General features: G+C 43.5%; 2 protein-coding genes across 2 annotated transcripts in view; one reads left to right on the forward strand and one right to left on the reverse strand.

Annotated features, from left to right (window-relative positions):
- The window catches only part of endou (endonuclease, polyU-specific), an 87,113-nt gene extending 73,104 nt beyond the window's left edge, over positions 1 to 14,009 (forward strand). Inside the window, exons 6-8 of the mRNA XM_059638926.1 lie at positions 915 to 1,021; positions 7,769 to 7,911; positions 13,880 to 14,009. Coding sequence (XP_059494909.1) covers positions 915 to 1,021; positions 7,769 to 7,911; positions 13,880 to 13,994 — 365 coding nt within the window. The 3' untranslated portion in view covers positions 13,995 to 14,009. The remainder of the gene's footprint in view (positions 1 to 914; positions 1,022 to 7,768; positions 7,912 to 13,879) is intronic.
- tespa1 (thymocyte expressed, positive selection associated 1) overlaps positions 1 to 24,954 on the reverse strand; it is a 197,482-nt gene that overhangs the window by 168,741 nt on the left and 3,787 nt on the right. The gene's annotated exons all lie outside the window — the stretch shown is intronic.

Genomic DNA, 24,954 nt, shown 5'->3' on the forward strand with positions numbered 1-24,954 from the left:
TGCGCATTCTCCCTGTGACTGTGTGGTTTTGCTTCAGTTTCCTCACATGTTCCAAAGATGTGCAAGTTAGATGGATTGGACATCCTAAAACTACAGGGTTACAAGGATAGGGTGAGGTGTGGATCTGGGTGGGATGCTCTTTTAGAGGGTTGGTGTGACTTGTTGGGCCTAATGGCCTGCTTTCATATATTTTCTGACTAATGATAAATAATAAAACAATCTTTCCAACTCAGAGGAAAGTGAACCCTCCACTGGTTGGAGATACAAAGGATGACGGTCGTGGTTGTGGGAGACAAATTGCCCGAATCCTTAGGGCTTTGCCACAGAATTTTCAGGGTAGTGTCTTAGGCCACTCTCTAGTTACTTTATCCTAACTTTCCTTCCTTCATAACAGCCAAGTGCTAGAAAAATTAAACTAGAGTAGATAGGTACTTGATAAAATAAAAGACCTCCTTCCATACTCAAACTCTAATTTCATGAGATCAGATATGAGACGTTCTCTAATGATTGCACCATTACAGCCTGAACTATATCAACTTTTATGAGCTATGCTTTACACTCACCAGCTTCTACATTGCTGATCTTCAGTCAGAGCTGACCAGCTATAGTTTGGTTTAGAGATAGTAGGAACTGTAGATGCTGGAGAATCTGAGATCACAAGGTGTAGAGCTGGAGGATCACAGCGGCCAAACAGCATCAGAGGAGCAGGAATGTTGATGTTTTGGGCCTAAATCCTTTTTCTGAAGAAGGGTCTAGGCCCAAAACGTCAGCCTTCCCTTCTCCTGCCTCTGATGCTGCTTGGCCTGCTGTGTTCATCTAGCTCTACACCTCGTGACCTCTTAGACTTGGTTTATCGGGATTTGTTTCTCTCGGTCATCTAAGAATTAATTCACACAAAATTGTTCTGGAAACAGGTGAAGTGAAGAGAGGAAAGGTGTCTGGGTTCCACAGTTGGATCCGCTTCTACTTTGCTGAAAAGAGTGGTGAACTGAACTATTACAGTTACAACTATGACGGGCCAGTGAGTAATCGAGCTTGACAGAGCATTTGGATACAATCTAACAACATCACATTTCTCTCTCACATCCTTTTCCTTCCCTCCAAATCTCAGAAGGCTAATTGGTTGAATTAGTCCTTTGGTGCTCTCATGGAAAGGGGTCGGTTCCTCAAGTATGAAGCTTAACCTGCTGGTGGAGGCTTCTCTGGATTGCAACACCAATCCTTTCACCATCTCAGGAAGGATCGAAGCACTGTAGATTAACTTTTGCTTTGACCATGTAGTCAGGTGTACTGCATGTTGGACCTCAATCTGAATGTGAACTAGATCATTTGTGTGGTCCAATCATACCTCACTCTGGTAATTGTAATGCACTAGGAAAAGAGTGAAAAGGCAGTTTAGAGGTATCACCCCAGCTTCTAATCAAACTCTTGGAAACTGGTGGCTTCTGTGTCATTGATTGGAAACAGAGATGGAATGCGATGCACACAAGCTTCCATGTTCCTGTCCATGTCTACTGCATTACAGACCCTGCACTGCAGGGATTCCCTAGGGTAATGTGAAAGGCTGACGATGTCACCTGATGTTGTCCATATGAAGATGCAGGTTTGTCTATGTACTGTAAGGCTGATTACCTATAGAATCCCTATAGTGTGGAAACAGGCTACTTGGCCCGACAAGTCCACACCGACCCTCCGAAAAGCATTCCACCCAGACTCAAACCTCTGCCCTATCACTGCAACCCTGCATTTCCCAAGGCTAACCCACCTTGCCTTCACAGCCCTGGACACTATGGGCAATTTAGCATTGCCAATCCACCTAACCGGCACATCTTAGACTGTGGGAGGAAATCGGAGCACCCGGCAGAAACCCACACAGACACAGTGAAAATGTGCAAATTTCACAGAGTCACCCAAGGGTGGGTTTGAACTTGGGTCCCTGGCACTGAGGCAGCAGTGTTAACCATTGAGCCTCCGTGATGCCCCAAACTCAGAATTTGCTAAGTGAGTGAATCGAGGAAATTAAGCGAGGAGAGGGTCCTGTTCCTAGGTAGGTAGGTAGGTAGATACTGCTCTATTTAGCCGAGAGCTTCGAGGCCCTGACGCAACACCACCCACTGCTTAGGCTGGCACAACTCCGCCCACCACTGCTGACACAACCCTGCTCACAGCCGACGCAGACATCACTCCACCCACAGCCAGCAGCTCCAGAGGAGACAGCAATACGGAGGCCTGTCGAGCCTCCACCATCCCCCCAGACCTCCCCCTGACTGAGGACGAATGGTCAGTTCTCAGTAAGTGGCTCACCTTTGTCCCCCTCCACCTACACATCAATGAATACCAGTCACGTTAGGGCATAGAGCAGTTTTTCTGCTGCATTCGCCTCCACGCTTACTTCTCTAACCGGGAGCCTAACCCTCCCTCCAACGACCCCTTCTCCTGCCTCCAACACAAGCCCTCCTGCTGGACACCACTCCAAGACCTCCTACCCTCTCTCGGCCTCTTCATCTCCAACTGCCGTTGAGACATCAATCACCTCAACCTCTCCACCCTCTCACCCACAGAACGTGCAGCCCTCCACTCCAATACCAACATCACCATAAAACCTGCGGACAAGGGAGGCGCAATTGTAATATGGCGCACTGACATCTACATCGCTGAGGCCAGGCGCCAACTCTCCGACACCACCACCTACTGCCCACGGATCATGACCCCACCCCTGAGCACCAAACCATCATCTCCAATACCATCCATGACCTCATCACCTCAGGTGACCTCCCACCCACAGCCTCCAACCTCATTGGTCCCCAAACCTACACAGCCTGCTTCTACCTCCCTCCCAAAATCCACAGACCTGACTTCCCTAGTCGATCCATTGTCTCTGCCTGCTCCTGTCCCACTGAACTCATCTCCACCTATCTGAACTCCATTTTCTCACCCTTGGTCCAGGAACTTCCTACCTACACCCGTGCCACCACCCCGCCCTCCACCTCCTCCAGAACTTCCAATTACCCCGTCCTCAACACCTCATTTTTTATTATGGATGTCCAGCCCCTATATACCTGCACTCCCCATGCAGATGGCCACAAGGCCATACATTTCTTCCTGTCCCGCAGGCCTGAAGAGCCCCCCTCCACTGACGCCTTCATCCATCTAGCTGAACTCGTCCTCGCTCTCAACAACTTCTCTTTCAATTCCTCCCACTTCCTACAGACAAAGAGGGTGGCCATGGCCACCCGCATGGGCCCAAGCTATGCCTGACTCTTTGTAGGTTATGTGGAACAATCCCTCTTCTGCACCTACACTGGCCCAAAGCCCCACCTCTTCCTCCCTTACATTGATGACTGTATCAGCGCCGCCTCGTGCTCCCATGTGGAGCTCAAACAGTTCATACATTTCAACACCTTCCACCCCAACCTTAAGTTCACCTGGACTATCTCGAAAACCTCCCTCACCTTCCTGGACCTCTCTGTCTCCATCTCAGGCAACCACCTAGAAACCGACATGCATTTCAAGCCCAATGACTCCCACAGCTACCTAGAATACACCTCCTCCCACCCACCTTCCTGCAAAAAATGCCATCCTCTATTCCCAATTCCTTTGCCTCTGCTGCATCTGCTCCCAGGATGAAGCATCCCACTCCCATACATCTCAGATGTCCTCATTTTTCCAAGGACCGCAACTTCTCCCCCGCAGTGGTCGAGAACATCCTTGACCATGTCTCCCGCAACTCATCCCTCACACCCCATCCCCGCAATAACCACCAATACAAAATTCCCCCTTGTCCTCATATACCACCCGACCAGTCTCTGGATACAACGCATCATCCTCTGACACTTCCGCCATCTGCAATCTGACCCCACCACCAAAGACATTTTTCTCTCCCCACCTTTGTCTGCTTTCCAGAGGGAGCACTCTCTCCGTGACTCCCTTGTCCGCTCCACATTCCCATCTAACCCCACCACACCCGGCACCTTCCCCTGCAACCACAAGAAGTGCTACACCTGCCCCCACACCACCTCCCTCACCCCAATCCTAGGCTCCAAGACTTTCCACATCAAGCAGATGTTCACTTGCACATCTGCCAATGTGGTATACTGCATCCACTGTACCCGTTGTGGCCTCCTCTACATTGCGGAAACCAAGCGGAGGCTTGGGAACCGCTTTGCTGAACACCTACACTTGGTTCGCAATAAACAACTGCACCTCCCAGTTGTGAACCATTTCAACTCCCCCTCCCATTCCTTCAACAATATGTCCATCCTGGGCCTCCTGCAGTGCCACAACGATGCCACCCGAACGTTGTAGGAACAGCAACTCATACTCCATTTGGGAATCCTGCAGCGCAATGGTACCAATGTGGATTTCACAAGCTTCAAAATCTCCCCTCCCCCTACCGCATCCCAAAACCAAGTAATAATCTATGTTTTACCACGTGAGTCATGAGCAAATTGATGTATGGTAAATAATAGAGTGCAGTGTGTGGCTCAGATTAATGCAGAAGAAATGAATGAGTTTTGATTCATCGATACTGACTGCAGGTTTAGGGAAGGTGAACTGTGGTTTTGGGACAGCCTTCAACTGAACCATGCTTGGGCTGATGTTTTGGTAAATCATATGATTTGGGCTGTTGACAGGGCTTTAAACTTAACGGGGTGGGGTGCGGTGGGGGAAAGAGTTTGCATGGAGGCAAGTTTGGACAAATAATGAAAAAAAGGACTGTGTTGCTATGACTAAAGAAACTAGAGTATAACAAGACGACAATAGGGAATCTGGTCAAAATGGAGACAATGGTCAAAAGACAGAATTAAAACATCTTTATTTAAATGTGCGCAGCAATCCAAAGGAGATTGATGAATAGATAGCAGAAATAGAAGTAATTGAAGATTATATGAAACCCATTAAAGAGACTGCTTACAAAGTGACCACATTGAGAATCCAGGTATTCACAGCTTTTTGACATGTTAGAAGGGCAAGAAAAAAGGAAAAGGAGGTGAGGTCATTCTATTAATAAAAGATCAGATCAGTGCAGTGGTGATTTTTTTTGTTTCAGAGGATGTTGAATCGGTTTGGATGAGGCTAAGGAATATGAAAGCAAAGAAGGTAGAATATGTTAGACGCCCCCTTGGATGTAGCTATTCCACTCCACTTCACCCCATCCTGCCTCAAAACCCAGGGAATTCAAACCTGGGTCCCCAAAACATTATTTGAGTTTCAGGATTAATTGCCTTGCAGTGATACCACTACATCATCACCTCCTTTAATGACTTAATGGTATTACTACTAGGCAATCAGTACAGAGACTTAGATAATGATGTTCTGGGGACCCATGTTCAAATCCTGCCACAACAGATAATAGAATTTGTATTCAATGCAAAATATCTGCAAATAAAGAACCTACAATGACAATGGGGCTATTGTCAGAAAACTTGTCCAGATCACTAGTGTCCTTCTAGAAAGGAGATCTGCCATCCTCACCTAAAATCTAGTTTACAGGTGAATCCAGAGCTGCAGAGAAATGATTGACTCTCAGCTACCTTCTGAAATGGCCTAGCAAGCTACTCAGTTGTATCAATTACTATGGAGTCTCAACAATGAAATTAAACTGGTCACCTAGCACTGGCCTAACTACAAGAAAATACAACAGCAGAAAATGCCCTGTTAATCCTGCAAAAGTCCTCATTATTAATATGTGGGGGCTAGCACCAAAATTGGGAAAAATTTTTCACAGGCTAGTCAAGCAACAACCTGGCAGTCATACTCATCAAATCAAACCTTACTGACAATTTCCCAGGCACTATGCCTGGACATGTCCTACCAGCAGGACAGACCCAGTAGGGAGCCAAATGTCAAGAAGAACAAAGTGTTGTATAGTTGAGAGGGAGTTGCCCTTGGAGACCTCAACATTGATTCCAGACCCCATGAACTCTCACAGCTTCAGGTAAAATATAGGAAAGGTAACCACATGCTAACTGCCACGTATGGCCTCCCCCACAGGAAATTCATCAGTATTCCTCCATATTGAACAACACCTGAAGGCGCCGCTGAGGATGGCAAGGGTTTTTTCTTCTTTAATGATTCATTCGTGAGATTTATAGGTCATTGATTAGGCCAAAATTTATTGCACAGATGCCAGTTAACAGTCAACCACATTGGAAATGATTGCAATTTCCTTCCCTAAAAGGGCATTAGTGAACCAGATGGGTTTTTCCTGACAATTGGCAATAAATTCATGGTCTTGCTTAGACTCAATTCCAGATTTTCTTTTATTGAATTCAGATTCTATCATCTGCCTTGGTGGGATTTGAACCTTGGTCCCCAGGACATTACCTGGGTCTCTGGATTAAGAGTCGAGTAATAATATCACCAGGCCATTACCTCCCCTAAAAATGTGCTAGATGAACTTTGAATTTTGCCACCCAATGTCCACCAACAAGAATGGCTCACTGACAACGTTACAGATCGAGCTAGCCTGGTGCTAAAGGAAGTAGCGGCTAGACTGTGTTTGCAGTAGATGACAAGGGAATCAGCAAGAGGGAAAATCATGCTTGACCCCATCATTACCAATCTGCCAGCAGCACATGCATTTATCCATGACAGTTTCATTAAGAGTGGCCATACACAGTCCTTGCGGAGACAAAGTTCCGCTTTCCATTCAGAATACTCTCCGTTGTTTTGCATAGCACTATCGCTGAACAAAATGGGCCAGAGTATGAACATATGTAACAACATGACTGGACATCTGTAAGATGCTGTGGGCCATCAACAGCAGAATTGTACTCCAACACAATCTGCAACCTCATGGCATGGCATTTCCCCCTTTCAAACATTACCATCAGGACAGGGGATTAGTCTTTGTTTAATGAAGAGTGCAGGAGTTCATGGCAGGAGCAGCACCATGCATACCTAAAAGTGGGTTGTCAACCTGGTGAAGCAACCAAACAGTACTACTCGTGTGCCAAACAACATAAGGAGTAAGTGATAGTCAGAGCTAAATGATCCCATGGAAAAACAGATCAGATCTAAATTCCACAATCCTGTCACGTCTAGTCATCTAGTCATGAATTGTCGTTGACAATTGAAGAACTTACCGGAGGTGATTCCACTAATATCCCCATCCTCAATGATTCTTCTGTGACTTTGGCTATTTTAAACTGTTATAGAGCTCAGCAATTCCAGTACATCATGTGTAAGCAAACAGAGGGTTGTTAATTCTAGTGAAAATTCATGCAGACTGGTTGATATTTCTAACTAGCATCAATTAATTTTTCCTGGGGTCTGGCCAGTAAGTAGAATGTCTAGGGGTGCTTGAGAGGGTCAAGTGTCAGGCTGGGTTGGAGGTGGGAGGGGTAGTGGGAATGAGTTGGGCTAGTGGCTTCAGATTTACCTAGGATTTAGCAAATTTTATTCTAACTTTTCTTGGACAACTGTTTAGTTAAGTGATTTGAAAACAATGACATTTCTGAACTTAATTCAGAGCTGGAAACATTTTTGGAGGTTTTCAGATGTAAATTAATTGCCTTGAAGTTTAAACTTCACATCAATTCTTTGGTAGCCATTGTTTTGGGTCTTCCAAGAGGTATTGACTATCATGATCAGTTGCAATTCGACAATCCAGAACAGTTTTTCGTTCCCTTATGTCAAACTCTGGCAATAACTCAGAATTTGATGCCCCTGTAAGCATTCAAAAAGTGCTGTAGAAGAAGCGGTGTTATCTAATTTAGCAGTTGTTAATTTCCAGAGATTTTGATAACTTGTTCTATTTTGACAGTGGATTGACTATCCAGATGTGATGGCGATGCAGTTTAACTGGAATGGATACTTCAAAGAAGTGGGCTCAGAATTCATTGGCTCCAGTCCAGAGTTTGATTTTGCCATTTATACTCTTTGCTTCATTGCAAGGCCGAATTCTCCGTAAGTATTACATTAAAGCCGGGGGAGGACATTTGCCCCTTCAACCACATTCCATCATTCAACTTAATCATGGGTGATCCTCTCTCAGTACCATACTCTCATTTTCTCCTCATACTAGTGATGCCCCTAAAATCTTTAAAAAAAATCTCTTTTTTGGATATAATTCAGTGACTGGATCTTGACAGGTTGAGAATTTCATAGGCTCAATACCCTTTGATTGAAGCAGCCTTTCCTCATCTCAGTCCTAAATGGTCCATCCTGAGACTGTAACCCTTGGTTCTAGATTTCCCCAACCAAGGAAAAAGGAGACCTGCTGGAATCAAAACACTGACTCTGCTTTCTCTCCACAGATGCTGCAGTCATGCTGAGTTTCTCCAACAATATCAGTTTTCTTTTCAAATTTCCAGCATTTGCAGTTCTTGTCTTTTTTTTGTTCAAGAAAAACACATTGTCCTTGCATTTAGTCTATCCAGCCCAATTATGATTTTATACATTTCAATCAGAACCCCTCTCATTCTTCTATACTCTACTGAACACTCATTCAGCAGAATCAATCTTGCCTCATGAGGCAGCCCTACCATCCTGATATCAGCCTAGAAAACCTCCTCTGTACTAATTGCTATGGACATTCTTAGGCAGAAATACTCCATATGTGATCTCACCAGGCTAAGGAGCAACATTTTCATGCCGAGGGTGGTGCGTATATAGAATGAACTGCCAGAGGAAGTGGTGGAGGCTGAAAGAATTACAGCATTTAAAAGGTATCTGGATGGGTTCATGAATAGGAATGTTTAGAGGGATATGGGCCAACTGCTGGTAAATGGTTTGAGGCTTATTTAGGATATCTGGTTGGCATGGACAAGTTGGACTGAATTGTCTGTTTACATGCTGTGACTCTAAATTCAAGACAACATTATACAGTAAATGGCAGGCCCTTGGGAACATTGGTATAGATCCATAGAATTATACAGCATGGGAACAGACCCTTCAGCCCAACTCTTCACAGACAAAACTTGGAACTCCCCAGGAATTGCTTGCCCTTATTACCAGATCTCACATTCCATCCACACCAGACCTAACATGCCCCTTCCACCTGGAACGTGCATAACCGTGGGTCCCAGCACTTCCCCATTCTCTAGGAACTGATGTGACCCTTGGTCCCCTCTCACCCACGAGCAGAGTGACTCCTACTCCTCCGCCTTTAGATCAAACCCAACACACTCCACTCCCAAACCCATCTAGCACCCTAACTTCCCACTTACTTTGTGCATTTACCTTTTAGCAGGAACCAGCAAAGGGCCTGTCTGTGATGCTAGACATTGAAATCACAGAATAACAAAACTGCTGCTGTAAGAGACGAAACATCCTCCATAATGCAGACTTATCAGATTTAAAGTATGCCTTAACAAGATTTAGAGATGGATGAACACAGCAGGCCAAGTAGCGTCAGAGGAGCAGGAAGGCTGACGTTTCGGGCCTAGACCCTTCTTCAGAAAGTAGGGTCTAGGCCCGAAACGTCAGCCTTCCTGCTCCTCTGCTGCTGTTTGGCCTGCTGTGTTCATCCAGCTCTACATCTTGTGATTTCAGATTCTTCAGCATCTGCAGTTCCTACTATCCCTAAAGTATGCTTTTGTTGTTTGAAGGATTCGGATTCGAATCACCTATCAGAATAATGGAGTATTTTTAGATTAAAAAAGGAGTGCAGTAATAATCAGTGTGATCCTTGGAAAATCTGATGCCAAGTACACATGACGAGGAAAAGAGACTGGCATGATGTCAAAAAAGTAAAAGAGCGTTTGCAGCCAAATGGTCTGAATAGCTTTTTCTGCACTGTAACAATTCTCTGTTCTGCAGCCCTTCTGATTCCAAGAGAACTCTGTTCTTGTCTTCCATCACTACTCAAAAGAACATAGAACATAAGAACAAGGAGCAGGAGTAGGCTGTCCGGCCCTTCGAGCCTGCTCCGCCATTGAATAAGATCATGGCTGAAAGACCGAATATTGCAGGTGCTGCTAATCTGAGATGTAAACAGAAATGCTGGAAAAATTGAAAAGCTTGGGCAACATCTATGGAGGGAGAGTGGAAACAAAGTGAATGTTTCAGGCCAGCAATTCACTGGGAACAATTAAAAGCTGTAATAATTTTTGAACAGTGGATAGAGACAGCCTGTGGTAGCGTGGAAGACAGCAAAGACTGAGAGACAGAAAGGTTGGTCTTCCAGAACCAGAGGGATGGCCCTAGGAAAAAATACAAAAAAAAACACTCCTGCTCTGCTCATGCTGTCTGACCTGCTGTTTCTCCAGCTCCACAGTTTAATCACTAAGCATAGCGAGAGAAATTGCTGCTCAGCAAAAGAAAAAAAATTTGCAAAGATAAAAAAACAAAATGGGAAGTTAGGGTTCATGATCTCGAATTGTTGAAGTTAATAATGATTCCAGAAGACTGTAACATTCCAAAGTGAAAGATAAAGTGTCGTTCCTCAGGCTTAAGTTGAGCCTCTGCAGTGCAGCAGGACAAGGGTAGATATGTTAGCATGAGACCAAGTTGGAGAATATGGGATGGGATCACACTGGAATGGTGGTTGGGGGGTGGGGGGGGGGGGCGGTGTGGAATGGGAAGTGATCTGTTGAATACAGAGGCTGGTGCATTGGAGGTTAAAGAGAAGGGGATATCACAATTATGGTTCTGGAATAGATCTGAGATGTGGGTGATGTGGTAGAAGACATGATGGAGAGATCTTTCAGTCACAGTTGGTAGGAGCTCTTGGCCAAATAAAGCAGCTGGTGTGGAAGGCAGTATCATCAGAACAGATGCAACAGAGAAACTGAGAGAATAGATAGAGTCCTTACAGGGTGTAGGTTGTGAGGAAGTGCTGTCAAGGCAGCTGTGAGAATCATTATTTTATATTTATATATGTAAATGCATCAGAATTATGAACATCAATTGATTGTCAGAAATGGAGTCAGAGAAGTCAGGAAAGGGAAGGTTTGGAGATGGAGCAGCTGAAATGGAGAGAGGGGTGGAAGTTGGAAGCAATTCAGGGTTAGTGCAGACATAAGCCAGAATTATTAACGTACACGCAGAATTGAGGGAGAAGACTAGAGTAGGACAGGAGCAAGAAACATTCAACATATTCTGCACAAGCATACACATGACCAGGACTCATGTGGAGAATCATAGCAACACATTTTATTTGGAACAAGCTGGTGGAGTTGAAGCAGAAGTTGTTCAGACTGAGAATAAACTCAGCAAGGCAACAGAACTTGGCAAGTGGAAATTGTGTGGGCTTTATTCAAGGAAGAAACAAGTCACTCAGCCACGTTGCTGCCTTTTATAAACCTTTTATCCCATAGACTTTAAATTTTCAGACAAGCCTCATGTAGTGTTTTGGAAGTCCTTGTCCATTTCTTTGTTACTTCATCAAAAAAAGAATTGTTCAATTAGTGAAATACATTTTGTCCTTGACTGTGCTGGCTTTCCTTAAGTAATCTAAATTTGTCTGGTGACTAGAAATTTTGCTCCAGACTGCTGCTTCTGAAATATTTCCCACTGATGAAGGTAAACTAATTTGGTAAAGTGGTCAGGTTTATCATTGCATCCTTTCTGGGCAATGGGGGTAACATTTGTAATTCTGCAATCATCTGGAAACGTCACACAGAAGATTGTAAGATTAAAGTCAATGTCTCTGAATTTCTTCTTCCTTTTCTTAACTCCCCTCAGTATCCTCCATTTCATTTGATCTGAATGGCTTATTCACATTAAATATAAATCATCTTTATAAAGCCTATCAATTTTTTAAAATGCAAGAAACATCATTTTCCAGCCCCATTCAATTCAAAAACAGTGTCATATCAGATTCGAGGTGTTAACTATATTTCTGCCTCCACAATGCTACCAGGCCTCCTGAATTTCCCTAGAGCTCTGTTTTTGTTCAGAATTCTCAGTACTTTGCTTTTATTATGGCAGTGTAATGTTTTTCTCAATTATCTCTTCACTCTGACCAATAGATTCTGCCATTGATCCCCATGGTCTCTCCCCAATATTATAATATTCCCTTCAATCAATATCGTCAATAATTTCTACTTTTCTCAGTCTTTAACAACTGATATCCAGGAATGTTTCAGGCCAGTATCCCGTTTAGTGCCAGTTACATGAGACAGTAGCTGGTGGAAGCAGATGTACTAATCCCTTCTAAAGGGGAAAATTAGATGCATGTTTTAAGTATGTGGGGTTTAAAAAAAATCAAAGAACCCCTGCAGTTTAAATAGCAGCCTTTCAGCCCACTGAATGTGCACTGACTCCACAGAGAATTCCAACCTGTCACACTATCCCACCTCCCTCACCACCCCGCCTTTCTCACTTACCATGACTCATCCACCTCGCCTATACACCCTTGGACATGAGGGCAATTTACATAGAACATAGAACATAGAACATAGAACAGTACAGCACAGAACAGGCCCTTCAGCCCACAATGTTGTGCCGACCATTGATCCTCATGTATGCACCCTCAAATTTCTGTGACCATATACATGTCCAGCAGTCTCTTAAATGACCCCAATGACCTTGCTTCCACAACTGCTGCTGGCAACGCATTCCATGCTCCCACAACTCTCTGCGTAAAGACTCTGCATTTAGCATGGCCAGTCCACCTAATTGACACATCTTTGGACTGTGGGAAGAAACAGGAGCACCCAGAGGAATCCTATGCTGACATAGGGAGAATGTCCAAGTTCAACACAGTAACTCAAGCCTGGAATCAAACCCTGGTCCTTAGGCTGTGAAGCAACAATACTAACCGGCCCTTCTTATGGGAAAAGAGAAAGAAAGAGAAACCTCTTTGAAAGAGTTAGAAATATGTTCAATGGGCCAAATGACCTGGCCATGGTTTATTCCAGTTCCAGCATTTATAAGAAGGGTTTATGACATGCTGAAACTGACAGTTGTTAGAATATAGGAGAGCCTGAATGTGGTGTTGGAGTCCAAACTGATCCCTGAATGAAGGGGAATCCTAGAATGAAGGGGAATCCTAGAATGAAGACACTATCCGGGGAGATTTTGTTGCATATCCCTTTGATTAAAGAGCTAGACTCAGGTGGGAAAAAGGTAAAACAAAACATTGAAAAACATAGAAAACAACTGTCTAATCCTTCACTAAAGAACTTTAACTGGGGCCCTCACCGTCCCACAGTTCTTTTCTTATACCTTGCAATACGAGTTTCTATCTAAGGCATTCCAGAAAATGTGAACATCAATGGCTAGTTACATTTTACTGAATCCATCTCTTGCACTTTTAGTGTGGAGAAATGTCTTAGTGCATTTCACAGTGATGAAACACTGATGCTATGCCAAAGAATGACATACTTGGAAGCATCAGAAGATTGATTAAAGAGATATATTCATGAAGCAACTTAAAGCCTCCAGAAATCCCTTTCACCCTTTTTCAGAGTTGATGGCACAATTTGCTAAGTCTTGGTCACTAAGGTATAATTGAAGGGAGTGGGCAATGCAAATTGGAAATGAACTAAAGGCTAAACTAATTGGATTGCAAATTTCAGGTTGCAAGAGCTGGAAAAGATTACAAAAAGTGCAGTGAGACCATGGAAGTGTTTATACAAATAATGATTTTAAAACCAGAATTATTACTAGACAGAAAACTGTTATAAGTCAGGAAAGATAAAGTTGGTGGATGTTTTGGATCTTGCTGTGGGATAGTAGTTTTTTTTGAAGGGCAGAAGCATATGGTGAGAGTGTGATGAATTAGTTGACTGCATTATTAACTTTATTGATCTCCATTCACCACTACTGGTTACTTATAAGATGAACAGAACTGTTTAGAGGGTATGTAAATGCCCCAAATCTATCAATAAGAATATGGTCACCCTAGCAGAGTAAGCCAGTAGGCTCTGTATTGCCTACAGGATGACATGAGGGCTGCAGGACTTAGTAAATATTTTGTCTTCTGCAGGTGTACAGTGAAGCTCGGCAAGAACACCATGAAAATTCAGACATACACCTGGACCAAGTCCACATATGGAAATGGGAAGAAATACGTAGCATCAGCTTTCCCTCTGACTCCGTAACAGGAGCAGAATTCTTTTGCCATTACAACCTAAAAGAAAATAAAGAAGATTGTTCTGCAAGTCTTTGTGGATTGGATTAGATTAGATTCTGTTGTCTGTCAGAATCAACTTTTATCAGAGCCAACTGCACAAGTGCTTTGTCCTCTCCATGGTGCATATACTAATTCAATCTGCTGTGCTGCTTCTCATTGACACTCAGTTTGGGATTCACTTAGTTCCTGACTTTGTTAGTGTCTTGGTCTAAACAAGGAGAAAAGAACTAAATTCTATCGGGAGGTGAAGAATGGCTGCTCTTGTCATCAATACCATATTTGATTAAATATGGCACAGAACAGTACAGCACAAGAATAAGATTTTCAGCCCACAATGTTGTGCTGAACATGATGCACAATTAAACTAGTTCCTTCTGCCTGCCTTTGGTGCATAGCTCTCTATTCCTTGCATATACGTGTGCTTATAAAAGTCACTTAAAGAACCCAATTGTATTTGCATCCACCACCAATCCTGGCAGTGCATTCCAGACACCTACCATTCTGTGTATAACAAAACTTGCACCTCACACCTTTGACCCTATCCTCCTATCACCTCAAATACATGTCCCAAGTTTTAGACATTTCAACCTCGGACCGTCAGCCCTATTTTCACGTGTCATATTTTATAGATTTCTTTCAAGTCTCCCTTCAGCCTTTCACTGCTCCAGAGGAAAAAAATCCAAGGTTTTTCTAGCCTTTCCTTATAGTTCATGCCAATTATTCGGCAGTAGCCTGGTAAACCTCTTCTGCACGTTATCTAAAGTCTCCACATCCTTTCTGCAATGTGGTGACCAGAATGGAATGCAATGCTCTATGTGTGGCCTATCAAAGCCTTATAAAGCTGCAACATGACATCCCGATTCTCATACTCAATTCCCCGACCAATAAAAGCAAACATGCCATATACCTTTTGACCACCATATCTACGTGAGCGGCCACTTTCAGGAAGTTACGGACCTGAACCCTATCATCCGTCTGTACATCGATGCTGTTCAGGATCCTACTATTAACAGTATACTTGTCCTTAACATTTGATCGCCCAAAGTGCAGCACCTCATACTTGCCTGGATTAAATCCCATGTGCCATCTCTCTTCCCATATCTGCAACTGATCTATATCCCACTGTATGTTTTGACAACATTCGACTATTCACAATGCCTATGATCATTGTGCCATATCCAAAATTACTAACCCACCCATCTACATGTTTCAAGTCATTTAGTTAGATCACGAACACCTGAGATCAAAGTATGGCTCCCCGTGGAACATCACTAAACGCAGATTTCCAACCAGAAACAAACTCCACCACCCTCTGATAATAAAGTGTGAAGCTGGATGAACACAGCAGGCCACCCTCTGCCTTATATGGGTGAGCCAAACCTGAATCCAAGTAGCCAAGTCACTGAAACCCAAACATCTCAATCTTCTGGATGAGTCTACCATGAGGGACCTTGTTGAAAGTCTTACTAAAATCCAAGTGGACAACATCCACGACTCTCCTCTCAATCACCATCAGCGCATCAAAAAAATTCACATTAGTAAGACATGATCTGCCCTGTGCAAAGCCATGCTGACTGTCCCTAATCAGGCTATGCTTTTCCAAATGTGCATAAATCCTATCCCGAAGAATTCACTCCAATCCTTTCAAACACGATGTGAGACTCACCGGTCTGTAGTTTCCTTCTTGAATAGGGGAACAAGATGAGCTACCCACCAGTCTACTAGGGTGTCTCCAGTGGCTAGTGAGGATAGAAAGACCTTGACCAAGGTCCCAGCAATCTCCTTTCTTGCTTCTCTCAATAACCAATGTAAATGCCATCAGGGGGCTTATCCACCTTTAAGCTCTTCAAGAGACCCAACCCCACTTCTTTCTTGATCTCAAAATGCCCTAGCATATTAGCATGTTCCACACAAATCTCACTCTCTTCCATATACTTCTAGGTTAATATCGATAAGAAGTACTCATCTAGGGCCTTATCCATATCGTCCGTCTCCCTTAGCACAACTTCCCTCCTTTATCAAAAAGTGGTCCTCATTTCTCCCTAGTTATCTTGTTTTTAAGAATGTATGTATAGAATGCCTTGGGATTCTCTATAACCTTACAGGTCAAGGTCATTTCAATGGCCCGTTGTGCTCTCCTAATTCCCTGCTTGAGTTCTTCCCTGCTTCCTTTATATTCCTCATGGGTCCTGTCTGATTTTTGGTTCCTAAACCTCACATGTGCTTTTTTTTTCTTTGACTAAATTCACAACTTCCCATTATTTAAGAGCCCCTTACCTTGCCATCCTTGTCCTTTCTCTTTACTGAAACGTGCTTGTCCTGAACTCTGATTTAGGCCTTTAAACAATTCTCACAAGTCAAACGTGGACAGCTCCTCCCAATTAACACTTCTGAGTTCCTGCCTAATATGGATGTAATTTGGTCTCCCAGTTTAGTACCTTCCCACAAAAGATTCTGCTTTATCTTCATTTATAGCTGTCTTAAAAAAAATCCAGGAGTTGTGATCACTGTTTCCAAAATGGTCTCCCACTGAAAAGGTCGTCACTTCGCCATGCCCATTAGCCAATACAAGGTCTAACATGGCCCTTTCTTGAGTAGGGCTATCCACATACAGTTTCAAGAAACCTTCTTAGATTCATACTAATTTTGTTCTAAGTCTCTTGCTATTAAGGGAGTCCAAATCAACATTGGGGAAGTTAGTCATCCACAATGACAACCCTGTTGTTATTGCATCTTTCCATAGTCTACCAGCATATTTGTTCCTCAATGTCTCGGTGCCTATTGAGGGGCCTATTATGCCGTCAGAATGATGGCACAATCTTATTACTGACAGCTTGAAAATATCCTGAGTGTTGATGTGACATTCTCCATGATTGGTAATGCAACTCTTCTATCCTCTTTTATTTTCTTCTCTATTTTGTCTGTTTGAAATGTCAAGCCACCAGACCTGTCCCTCTCTCAAACAAGCCTCTAATAGCCACAACATCATAGTCCCATCTTTTGATCCAGCTCAAATCTCATTTGCCTTACTTATGGAGACATTAAGGAGCTTTAGCAAAGTTCAAGTCATTTGGAATCAGGGTTGGAGCCATACCTCTCACTAAATAGGATCACTGTGGGTGTTGTTTGTCAATCACCTCAATCCTCAGACTTTACTGCAGGTATACTAAATCATTGCACCACACTGATTAGTGTCCCAGGTCCAAACATCTTTAAGTGATTTATCAATGACATTCCCTCCGCATATGGTTAATGGCCTTACTTCCACTCCTACGTCTTATGGTCTTATGGTCTAAATGCATGTATAATCATAAAGAATATCCAATGTTCAGCAGTGTCCATGATTTCCATAGATATTAAAGCTGTCCGAATCGACATCCAATAATTTGAAGAACATCTGGGCTTGGGTTGAGAAAAATGTCAAGTAACTTTCATGCGTCAAGGCATAGTTAAACAGATCCACTCCAGACCTTTAGCTATGATGGGATTGCTCTCCATCACTGTCCTCATCAGTACTCCTGCCTTTCACTTCTACCTTCAGCATTTTATATTGGTTTTGAGTTTTCAGTTCCAACATCTGAAGATCAAAAGCCCTCTTTCTCCCTTCCCTTCCTTTATCCTCTGATTTTAATCAGAATTCAAACTGTTTCATTTCTATTTCATGTTCAAGTTGCTTCATTTGCAATCAAATTTTAGTGATTTCTAATAATTGTCATGGCATTTCAAGCAAACAAAAATGTCAAGCTATTGATGCAATTACCTCCTCTTTTTGAAAGAGTCAAGCCTATGGGGTTGCCTAATCAAAAACTTTGCCTTGCTCACTTTCTATAAAGCTCCCAAAGTGACTTCTTCCACTCTCAGGAAACTTACTTGGCTGAAAAAGCCATCACTTCACAAGGCACAGCTTATTTAAGCCAACCAAAATCAACACTCAAAAGAGAATGCAAACATTCATCATGCACTACTTTTGAATCCAATAATCCTAAACCCAATGTGGAATAAGAGGGCTTAATCCCATCAAGAGCCCCAGTTTGTATTGCACCAGACCAAAGCCTTTCAAAAAAGAATTAATAAGATTGTCAAGACCCTAACTTTTTCTAGTGTAGGGATAAGTGTTGTATTTTGGGTACAAATCGATTGTGTTTCATTTTAAGCCTGGTAGTTTGACCAATCAGGAGGCTAGAAGAACACAATAAGCCAGACAGCACTTGGAGGAAGGGAACAGTCAATGTTTCAGGCATTACCCTTCTTCAGGACTAGATGTGGGGCTGGGGGAGGGGTGGAAGCAGAACAGTGGTGATAGCTGGACACTGGTAGACTTGGTTGGTCAACTGGAGGAATGAATCTGGTTGGCGGCTGGAAGGTAGAGTCAGAAGGTAGAATGGAAGGGAAGACGTGAGGCTGAAGTGTCTTGACCCCAAGTGTTGGCTTTCTTGTTCCTCAGATGCTGTCTGACCCATTATGTTCCTCAAGCTCGACGCCTGTGTGGACTCTGACTCCAGTATCTGCAGTTCTTGCTATCTTCCATAAACACACCTTTGGCAAAGACAAATTCAGTAAAATAGATTGTCTCAAGCTATTCTAGCAGTTGAAACAGAACCCATTGTTTTGCTGTAACAGAGAGAGGAATAAGAGCTTTCACATCCAGCTTCAAGATCCCAGCAACTCCTACTGAAGGCTAAAACTAATGCCCAGCTCTTGTCTCCGGAAAGCAGAAAAGGGTAGGGATGGAAAAGTGTCGTTGGTGGTGAAGTTGGATTGTAGAAGTGTCAGAGGATGATGCTTTGTATCCGGAGGTTGGTTGCGTGGTATGAGGATGATGGGGATTCTCTTTGGGCGGTTATTGTGGGTATGGGATGTAAGGGATGAGTTGTGGGAAATGCGGGAGACATGAGGCCGCTCTTGACCACTGCGGGGGTGGGGGAGTTGCGGCCCTTGAAGAACAAGGACATCTGGGATGTACGGAAGTGGAATGCCTCATTCTGGGAGCAGATGCGGTGGAGGCGAAGGACTTGGGAATAGGGGATGGAATTTTTGCAGGAAGGTGGGTGGGAGGAGATGTATCCCAGGTAGCTGTGGGAGTTGATGGGCCTGAATGGACACCGGTTTCTAGGTGGTTGCCTGAGATGGAGACTGAGAGGTCCAAGAATGTGAGGGGTGTGTTGGAGATGGTCCAGGTGAACTTGAGGTTGGGGTGGAAGGTGTTAGTGAAGTGGATGAACTGTTCAAGCTCCTCTTGGGAGCATGAGGCAGCGCCGATACAGTCATCAATGTAACAGAGGAAGAGATGGGATTTAAGGGCACTGTAGGTGCGGAAGAGGGACTGCGCCACGTAACCTACAAAGAGGCAGGCATAGCTTGAGCCCATGTGGGTGGCCATGGCCACTCCCTTTGTGAGTAGGAAGTGGGAGGAATCGAAAGAAGTTGTTGAGGGTGAGAATGAGTTCGACTAGGCAGATGAGGGTGTCAGTGGAGGGGGACTGGTCGGGCCTGCGGGACAGGAAGAAGCGGAGGGCCTTTAGGCCATCTGATTGAACCACACATTCAAGTTGCCTCTATTATTCCAACTTAAAAAAAAGACGAAGCCTCATAAGCTGCTTACTTTATAGCTTGGACCAGGCTGCTTGGTACCTCTCTCTATACCTTTCTTCATAAATAAAAAGGACAAAATACACCCCTTCAAGCCACAGTATCATCACACCTGTTAATCCAACAAGCAGGTCAAAATCAACAAGAATTAAAGCTATTAAAAAAAATCTTGTCCATCAGTTCCTACCAGTGGAGTCATTTGGTTAGTTCATTGGTCTAAGCAGCATGGTGACTCCTGGCCAGGTATTGACTGCACAAGAGACACAAACAGGAGCTGTTATAGCCTTGGATGAGCAGCTGAACACAAGTTTATGATAATCTTCGTGCGAAAGACTAACATTCAGGTAGATATCTATCTAGTGTCTGGAAATAAACAATGCTAACGATGGAGGGAGTTTTAATATTAGACTATATGGAGTGCTATCTCAGCACTTTATTAAAACTTTATTATCAAAAGATTTCAATCTAATAAATAGAAAATTGATTTAATGGGTTAAAGTAATTGCAATCAATGCTGTTTTACTTTCGTTGTGAAGTTCATTACCATTGTCTGCTAGGTTGTTTATGTAATTCATGAGCCTCGTGCTTGATCATGAAACTTGTCCTATTGTCTCTGTGCTTAATATAAAGCACCATACAGCATGATGATGTCATTTAGACGAATACAGAAAATTTTCAGAAGTAAAAGGAATGAACCCCAAAGTCCTCCAACATACATCATATCTTTGTAACCTATAACTTGTTGCTAGCATGAACATGCTATTTTCTCATTAGGGTAATACTGGTCTCATAGTAATGTCGCTGGACTAGGATTTCAGAATTCAAAGGCGCGATTTCAGGGCACTTGTGATCCAATGGCAGTATCCTTGACACTGGGTCAAAAGGTCTGATTTAAATCCCATCGGCCCAAATATAGGTCATGACATGTCTGATGCTGATTAAAATAATTCCTATTTGGTTAATTGGAAGACTCTTCCAAGGTAGGCAACACAAGAAATGAGATTGCTACACTTGCTCCTCTCTCAATAGTGGAGGTGAGGGGGAGGAGGGTAAGATGAGCAGATTAAAGTGGGTAAAAATGAAGAAATGGGATGGAATGTGGGTTGGGAGGGGGGTGGGTGGAGGGAGGCCTTGGCGAAAGTGACAGAAAAAAAACGGAAATGGGAGACTGTAAAGGGCAAAAGCAGATTAGCAGGAGGGGAGTGGAAAAGGAAAAGAGGATGAAAGAAGGGGGAAGAGAGAAGGACATATGAGGGAGAAAGTAGATAGAGGCTAAAGGAGAAAAGGAAAGAAGGGGTGGGTAAAGGGAGCCAAGAAGAAAATAACTTAATCTCTGTGCTTCAAGTAAGAAGTGAAAAGAGAGGTAGATGAAAGACTTCAGAAGAAGAATAACAACAGTGAGTGGCAGGAGTCTATTTCTTGCTGTCTCACTCAATATTGTATAACTCAATCATGTTGACCCGCATCCCTCTTTGTTCCAAGAAAAACAATCTTAACCTCTCTAATGTCTCCTCACAGCTGCAATACTGTAGCCCTGGCAACATTCTTCTAAGTCTTTTCTGCATTGTCTCCAAACCAGTTACATCCTTCTTGTAATGTGGTGACCAAAACTGCACATAATGCTCCAGTTGTGGTCTCAGTCTCTTACACAGTTTCATCATTCTATTCCTATTTCAATATTCTATACTTCTGCCATTCTAATGCCTTTTTTTTAGTAACCTTACCTACCTATATTGCTACTTTTAGTGGCCTGTACACTTGGACACCACGATCTTGCACTTCATCTACCCTGTTCATTATATTCTCAATCTATTGGGTATTTCCTTTTAATGTTTGGCCTCCCTAAATGCATTACCTCACACTTAGAGGTGAACTCCATCTAGCACTTTCCTGCCCACTCCATCAACCCACTTATATCATCTTGAAGCTTACAACTACACCACATGGCCAATTTTTGAGTCATGAGCAAATTTTCCCAATTATGGCCCCCATGTTCAAATTCAAATTGCTAAATGTATAAAACAAACAGGAGTCCCAACACCAAGCCCTGCAAAAACATCACTTGAAACAGCTTTTTATTGTTACTAAGCCAACTTTGGATCCAATTCAACACATTTGGATTTGGATAATGATGGGATTGTGTAGGGGGAGGGGCTTAGATTAGTTCACAGGTTGGCGCAACAGAGGGCTGAAGGGCCTGTTCTGTGTTGTATTGTTCTATGTTCTACATTCTATTTCCATGTATTCCATAGGCTTTTGTATTTTTTGATCAGTCTGCCATGTGGGACCTTGTCATATACCTGACTAAAATCCATAAAGACAGCATTCACTGCACTATCCTCATTGATTCTCCTTGTCACTTCCTCAAAGCATTCAATGAAACTGGTAAGACATGCCTTTCCCTTAAAGCCATGTCGACTATCCCTGACTAGTCTGCCTTTGTAAGTGATACTTTATCTGATCTCTCAGGATTGATTCTATCAATTTACCCACCAAAGAAAGACTAACTAGCCTACATCTGTTTGATATTTCCTTTGTACCTTTTTTAAACAGTGGATCTACATTTGGATTCATTCAGTCCTAAGGCACCTCACTTGTGTCTAAACAGGATCAGAAAATAATCTTCAGAGAATCTATTATTTCCTTTTGGGCTTCCCTTAACATCTTAGGAAATAATCCATTTTTCCCTGGTGAATTATTCACTTAAGATTACAAATCCTAACATTTGTTCAATATGATTATTTTTTTCCAATATTTCATACAGCTCCTCTTGAATTACTATCTCCATATCATCAGTTTTCTTTGTAATTACAGAGAAGAAAAAAATCATTTCAAATTCTTCACATAAGATCCTTTCTTCATCTGATATTTTTTTCTGACCTACCTTTTGGATCTTTATATCCTGCCAAAACATCTTTTGGTTTTACATAAAACAGAAAAATTAGAAGGAGTTAGCCAACTGGACCATCGACCCTGCTCCACCAAATAATGAAATCATGGCTGATCTTTTCATGGATTCAGTTCCATTTAACCATCCACTGACTACAACCCTTAATTCCTTTACTTTTCAAAAATCTATCTTTGCCTTAAAAACATTTCATGAGGTAGCTTCAATGGGCAGGGAGTTCCACAGATTCACAACCCTTGGAGATAGTAGGAACTACCGACGCTGGAGTCTGAGAATTAAAAAGTGTGGAACTGGATGAACACAGCAGGCCATGCAGCATCAGAGGAGTAGGAAAGCTGACATTCTGGAGCTGGACCCTTCTTTAGAAATCCTTTGTGTGAAGAAGTTCTTCCTCAACTCAGTCCTATGTCCCCTAGTTCTATTTTCACCCACTGGTGGAAATAATCTCCTTGCTTCTATCTTACCTACGTCCTTCATAATTTTGTTTTTATAATATCCACCCTCATTCTTCTAAATTCCAACGTGTATAGTCTCAGTCTACTCAATCTTTCCACATAATGCAACCTACAATTCCAGAATCAATCTGGTGAACATTCTCTTCGTCCCCTCCAGTGCCTGGGCATCCTTTCTCAAACAAATAGATGAAAACCGTAGACCGTACTCCAGGTGTAGCCTTACCAGTGTCCCACCTTTTACGCTCCATCCCTTTCACAATGAAGGACAAGATGCCATTCATCTTAATACCTGCTGCACTTGTAAACTAAATTTTTGTTATTCATGCACGAGGACACCTAGGTCTCTCCGTATAGCAGCATGCTGTCATTTTTTCACCATTTAAATATGAATACATTTTGCAGTTATTCCTACCAAAATGGATGACGTCATGTACAAGGTATGATTAACAAGTTTGAGGGTGACACAAAATTAGGAGTTATCATTGATAGTGAAGAAGATTATCAAAAATTAGAGAGATCTTAATCAGATGGGGGAAGTGGGCTGAGGACTGGCAAATGCAATTCAACACAGGGAAGTGTTAGGTGTTGCACTTTGGAAAGTCAGGCCAATTTAGGATTTACCCAGTTAAAGGTAAAGTCCTGAAGAATGTTGTAGAACAGAGGGATCTAGGAGAGCAAGCACATATTTTGTTGAAAGCGGCGTCACAGGTGGACAGGATGGTGAAGAAGACATTCAGCATTAGAGATAATGGGAACTGCAGATGCTGGAGAATCCAAGATAAAAAAAAGTGTGGAGCTGGATGAACACAGCAGGCCAAGCAGCATCTTAGGAGCACAAAAGCTGACATTTCGGGCCTAGACCCTTCATCAGAGAGGGGGATGGGGAGATGGTTCTGAAATAAATAGGGAGAGAGGGGGAGGTGGACCGAAGATGGATAGAGGAGAAGATAGGTGGAGGGGAGAGTATAGGTGGGGAGGGGATAGGTCAGTCGGGGGGGGGGGGGGGGGGGGAGGGGACAGATAGGTTAAGGAGGTGGGATGAGGTTAGTAGGTGGTAAATGGAGGTGTGGCTTGAGGTGGGAGGAGGGAATAGGAGAGAGGAAGAACAGGTTAGGGAGGCTGGGATGAGCTGGGTTGGTTTTGGGATGCAGTGGGGGGAAGGGACGTGCTGGGCTGGTTTTGGGATGCAGTGGGGAGGGGGAGATTTTAAAGTTTGTAAAGTCCACATTGATACCATTGGGCTGCAGGGTTCCCAAGCGGAATATGAGTTGCTGTTCCTCCAACCTTCGGGTGGCATCATTGTCGAACTTCAGGAGGTCCATGATGGACATGTCATCTAAGGAATGGGAGGGGGAGTTAAAATGGCTCGCGACTGGGAGGTGCAGTTGTTTATTGCGAACCGAGCAGAGGTGTTCCGCAAAGCGGTCCCCAAGCCTCCGCTTGGTTTTCCCAACGTGGAGGAAGCTACAGTGGATACAGTATACTACATTGGCAGATGTGCAGGTGAACATCTGCTTAATATGGAAAGTCATCTTGGGGCCTGGGATAGGGGTGAGGGAGGTGGTGTGGGGACAAGTGTAGCACTTCCTGCGGTTGCAGGGGAAGGTGCCGGGCATGGTGGGGTTGGAGGGGAGTGTGGAGCAGACAAGGGAGACACGGAGAAAGTGGTTTCTCCAGAAGGCAGATAAAGGTGGGGATGGAAAAATGTCCTGGGTGGTGGTTTCGGATTGTAGATTGCGGAAGTGTCGGAGGATGATGCGTAGTATCCGGAGGTTGGTGGGGTAGTATGTGAGGATGAGGGGGATTCTCTTAGGGTGGTTATTATGGGACGGGGTGTGAGGGATGTGTTGCGGGAAATGCGTGAGACACGTTCAAAGGCGTTCTCGACCATTGTGGGGGGTGGGGGGTGCGGGGGTTGTGGTCCTTGAAGAACGCGGCCATCTGGGTTGTGTGGGAGTGGAATGCCTCTTCCTGGG

Source organism: Stegostoma tigrinum, chromosome 32 (genome assembly GCF_030684315.1).
Source record: "Stegostoma tigrinum isolate sSteTig4 chromosome 32, sSteTig4.hap1, whole genome shotgun sequence".
NCBI classification, from domain to species: domain Eukaryota; kingdom Metazoa; phylum Chordata; class Chondrichthyes; order Orectolobiformes; family Stegostomatidae; genus Stegostoma; species Stegostoma tigrinum.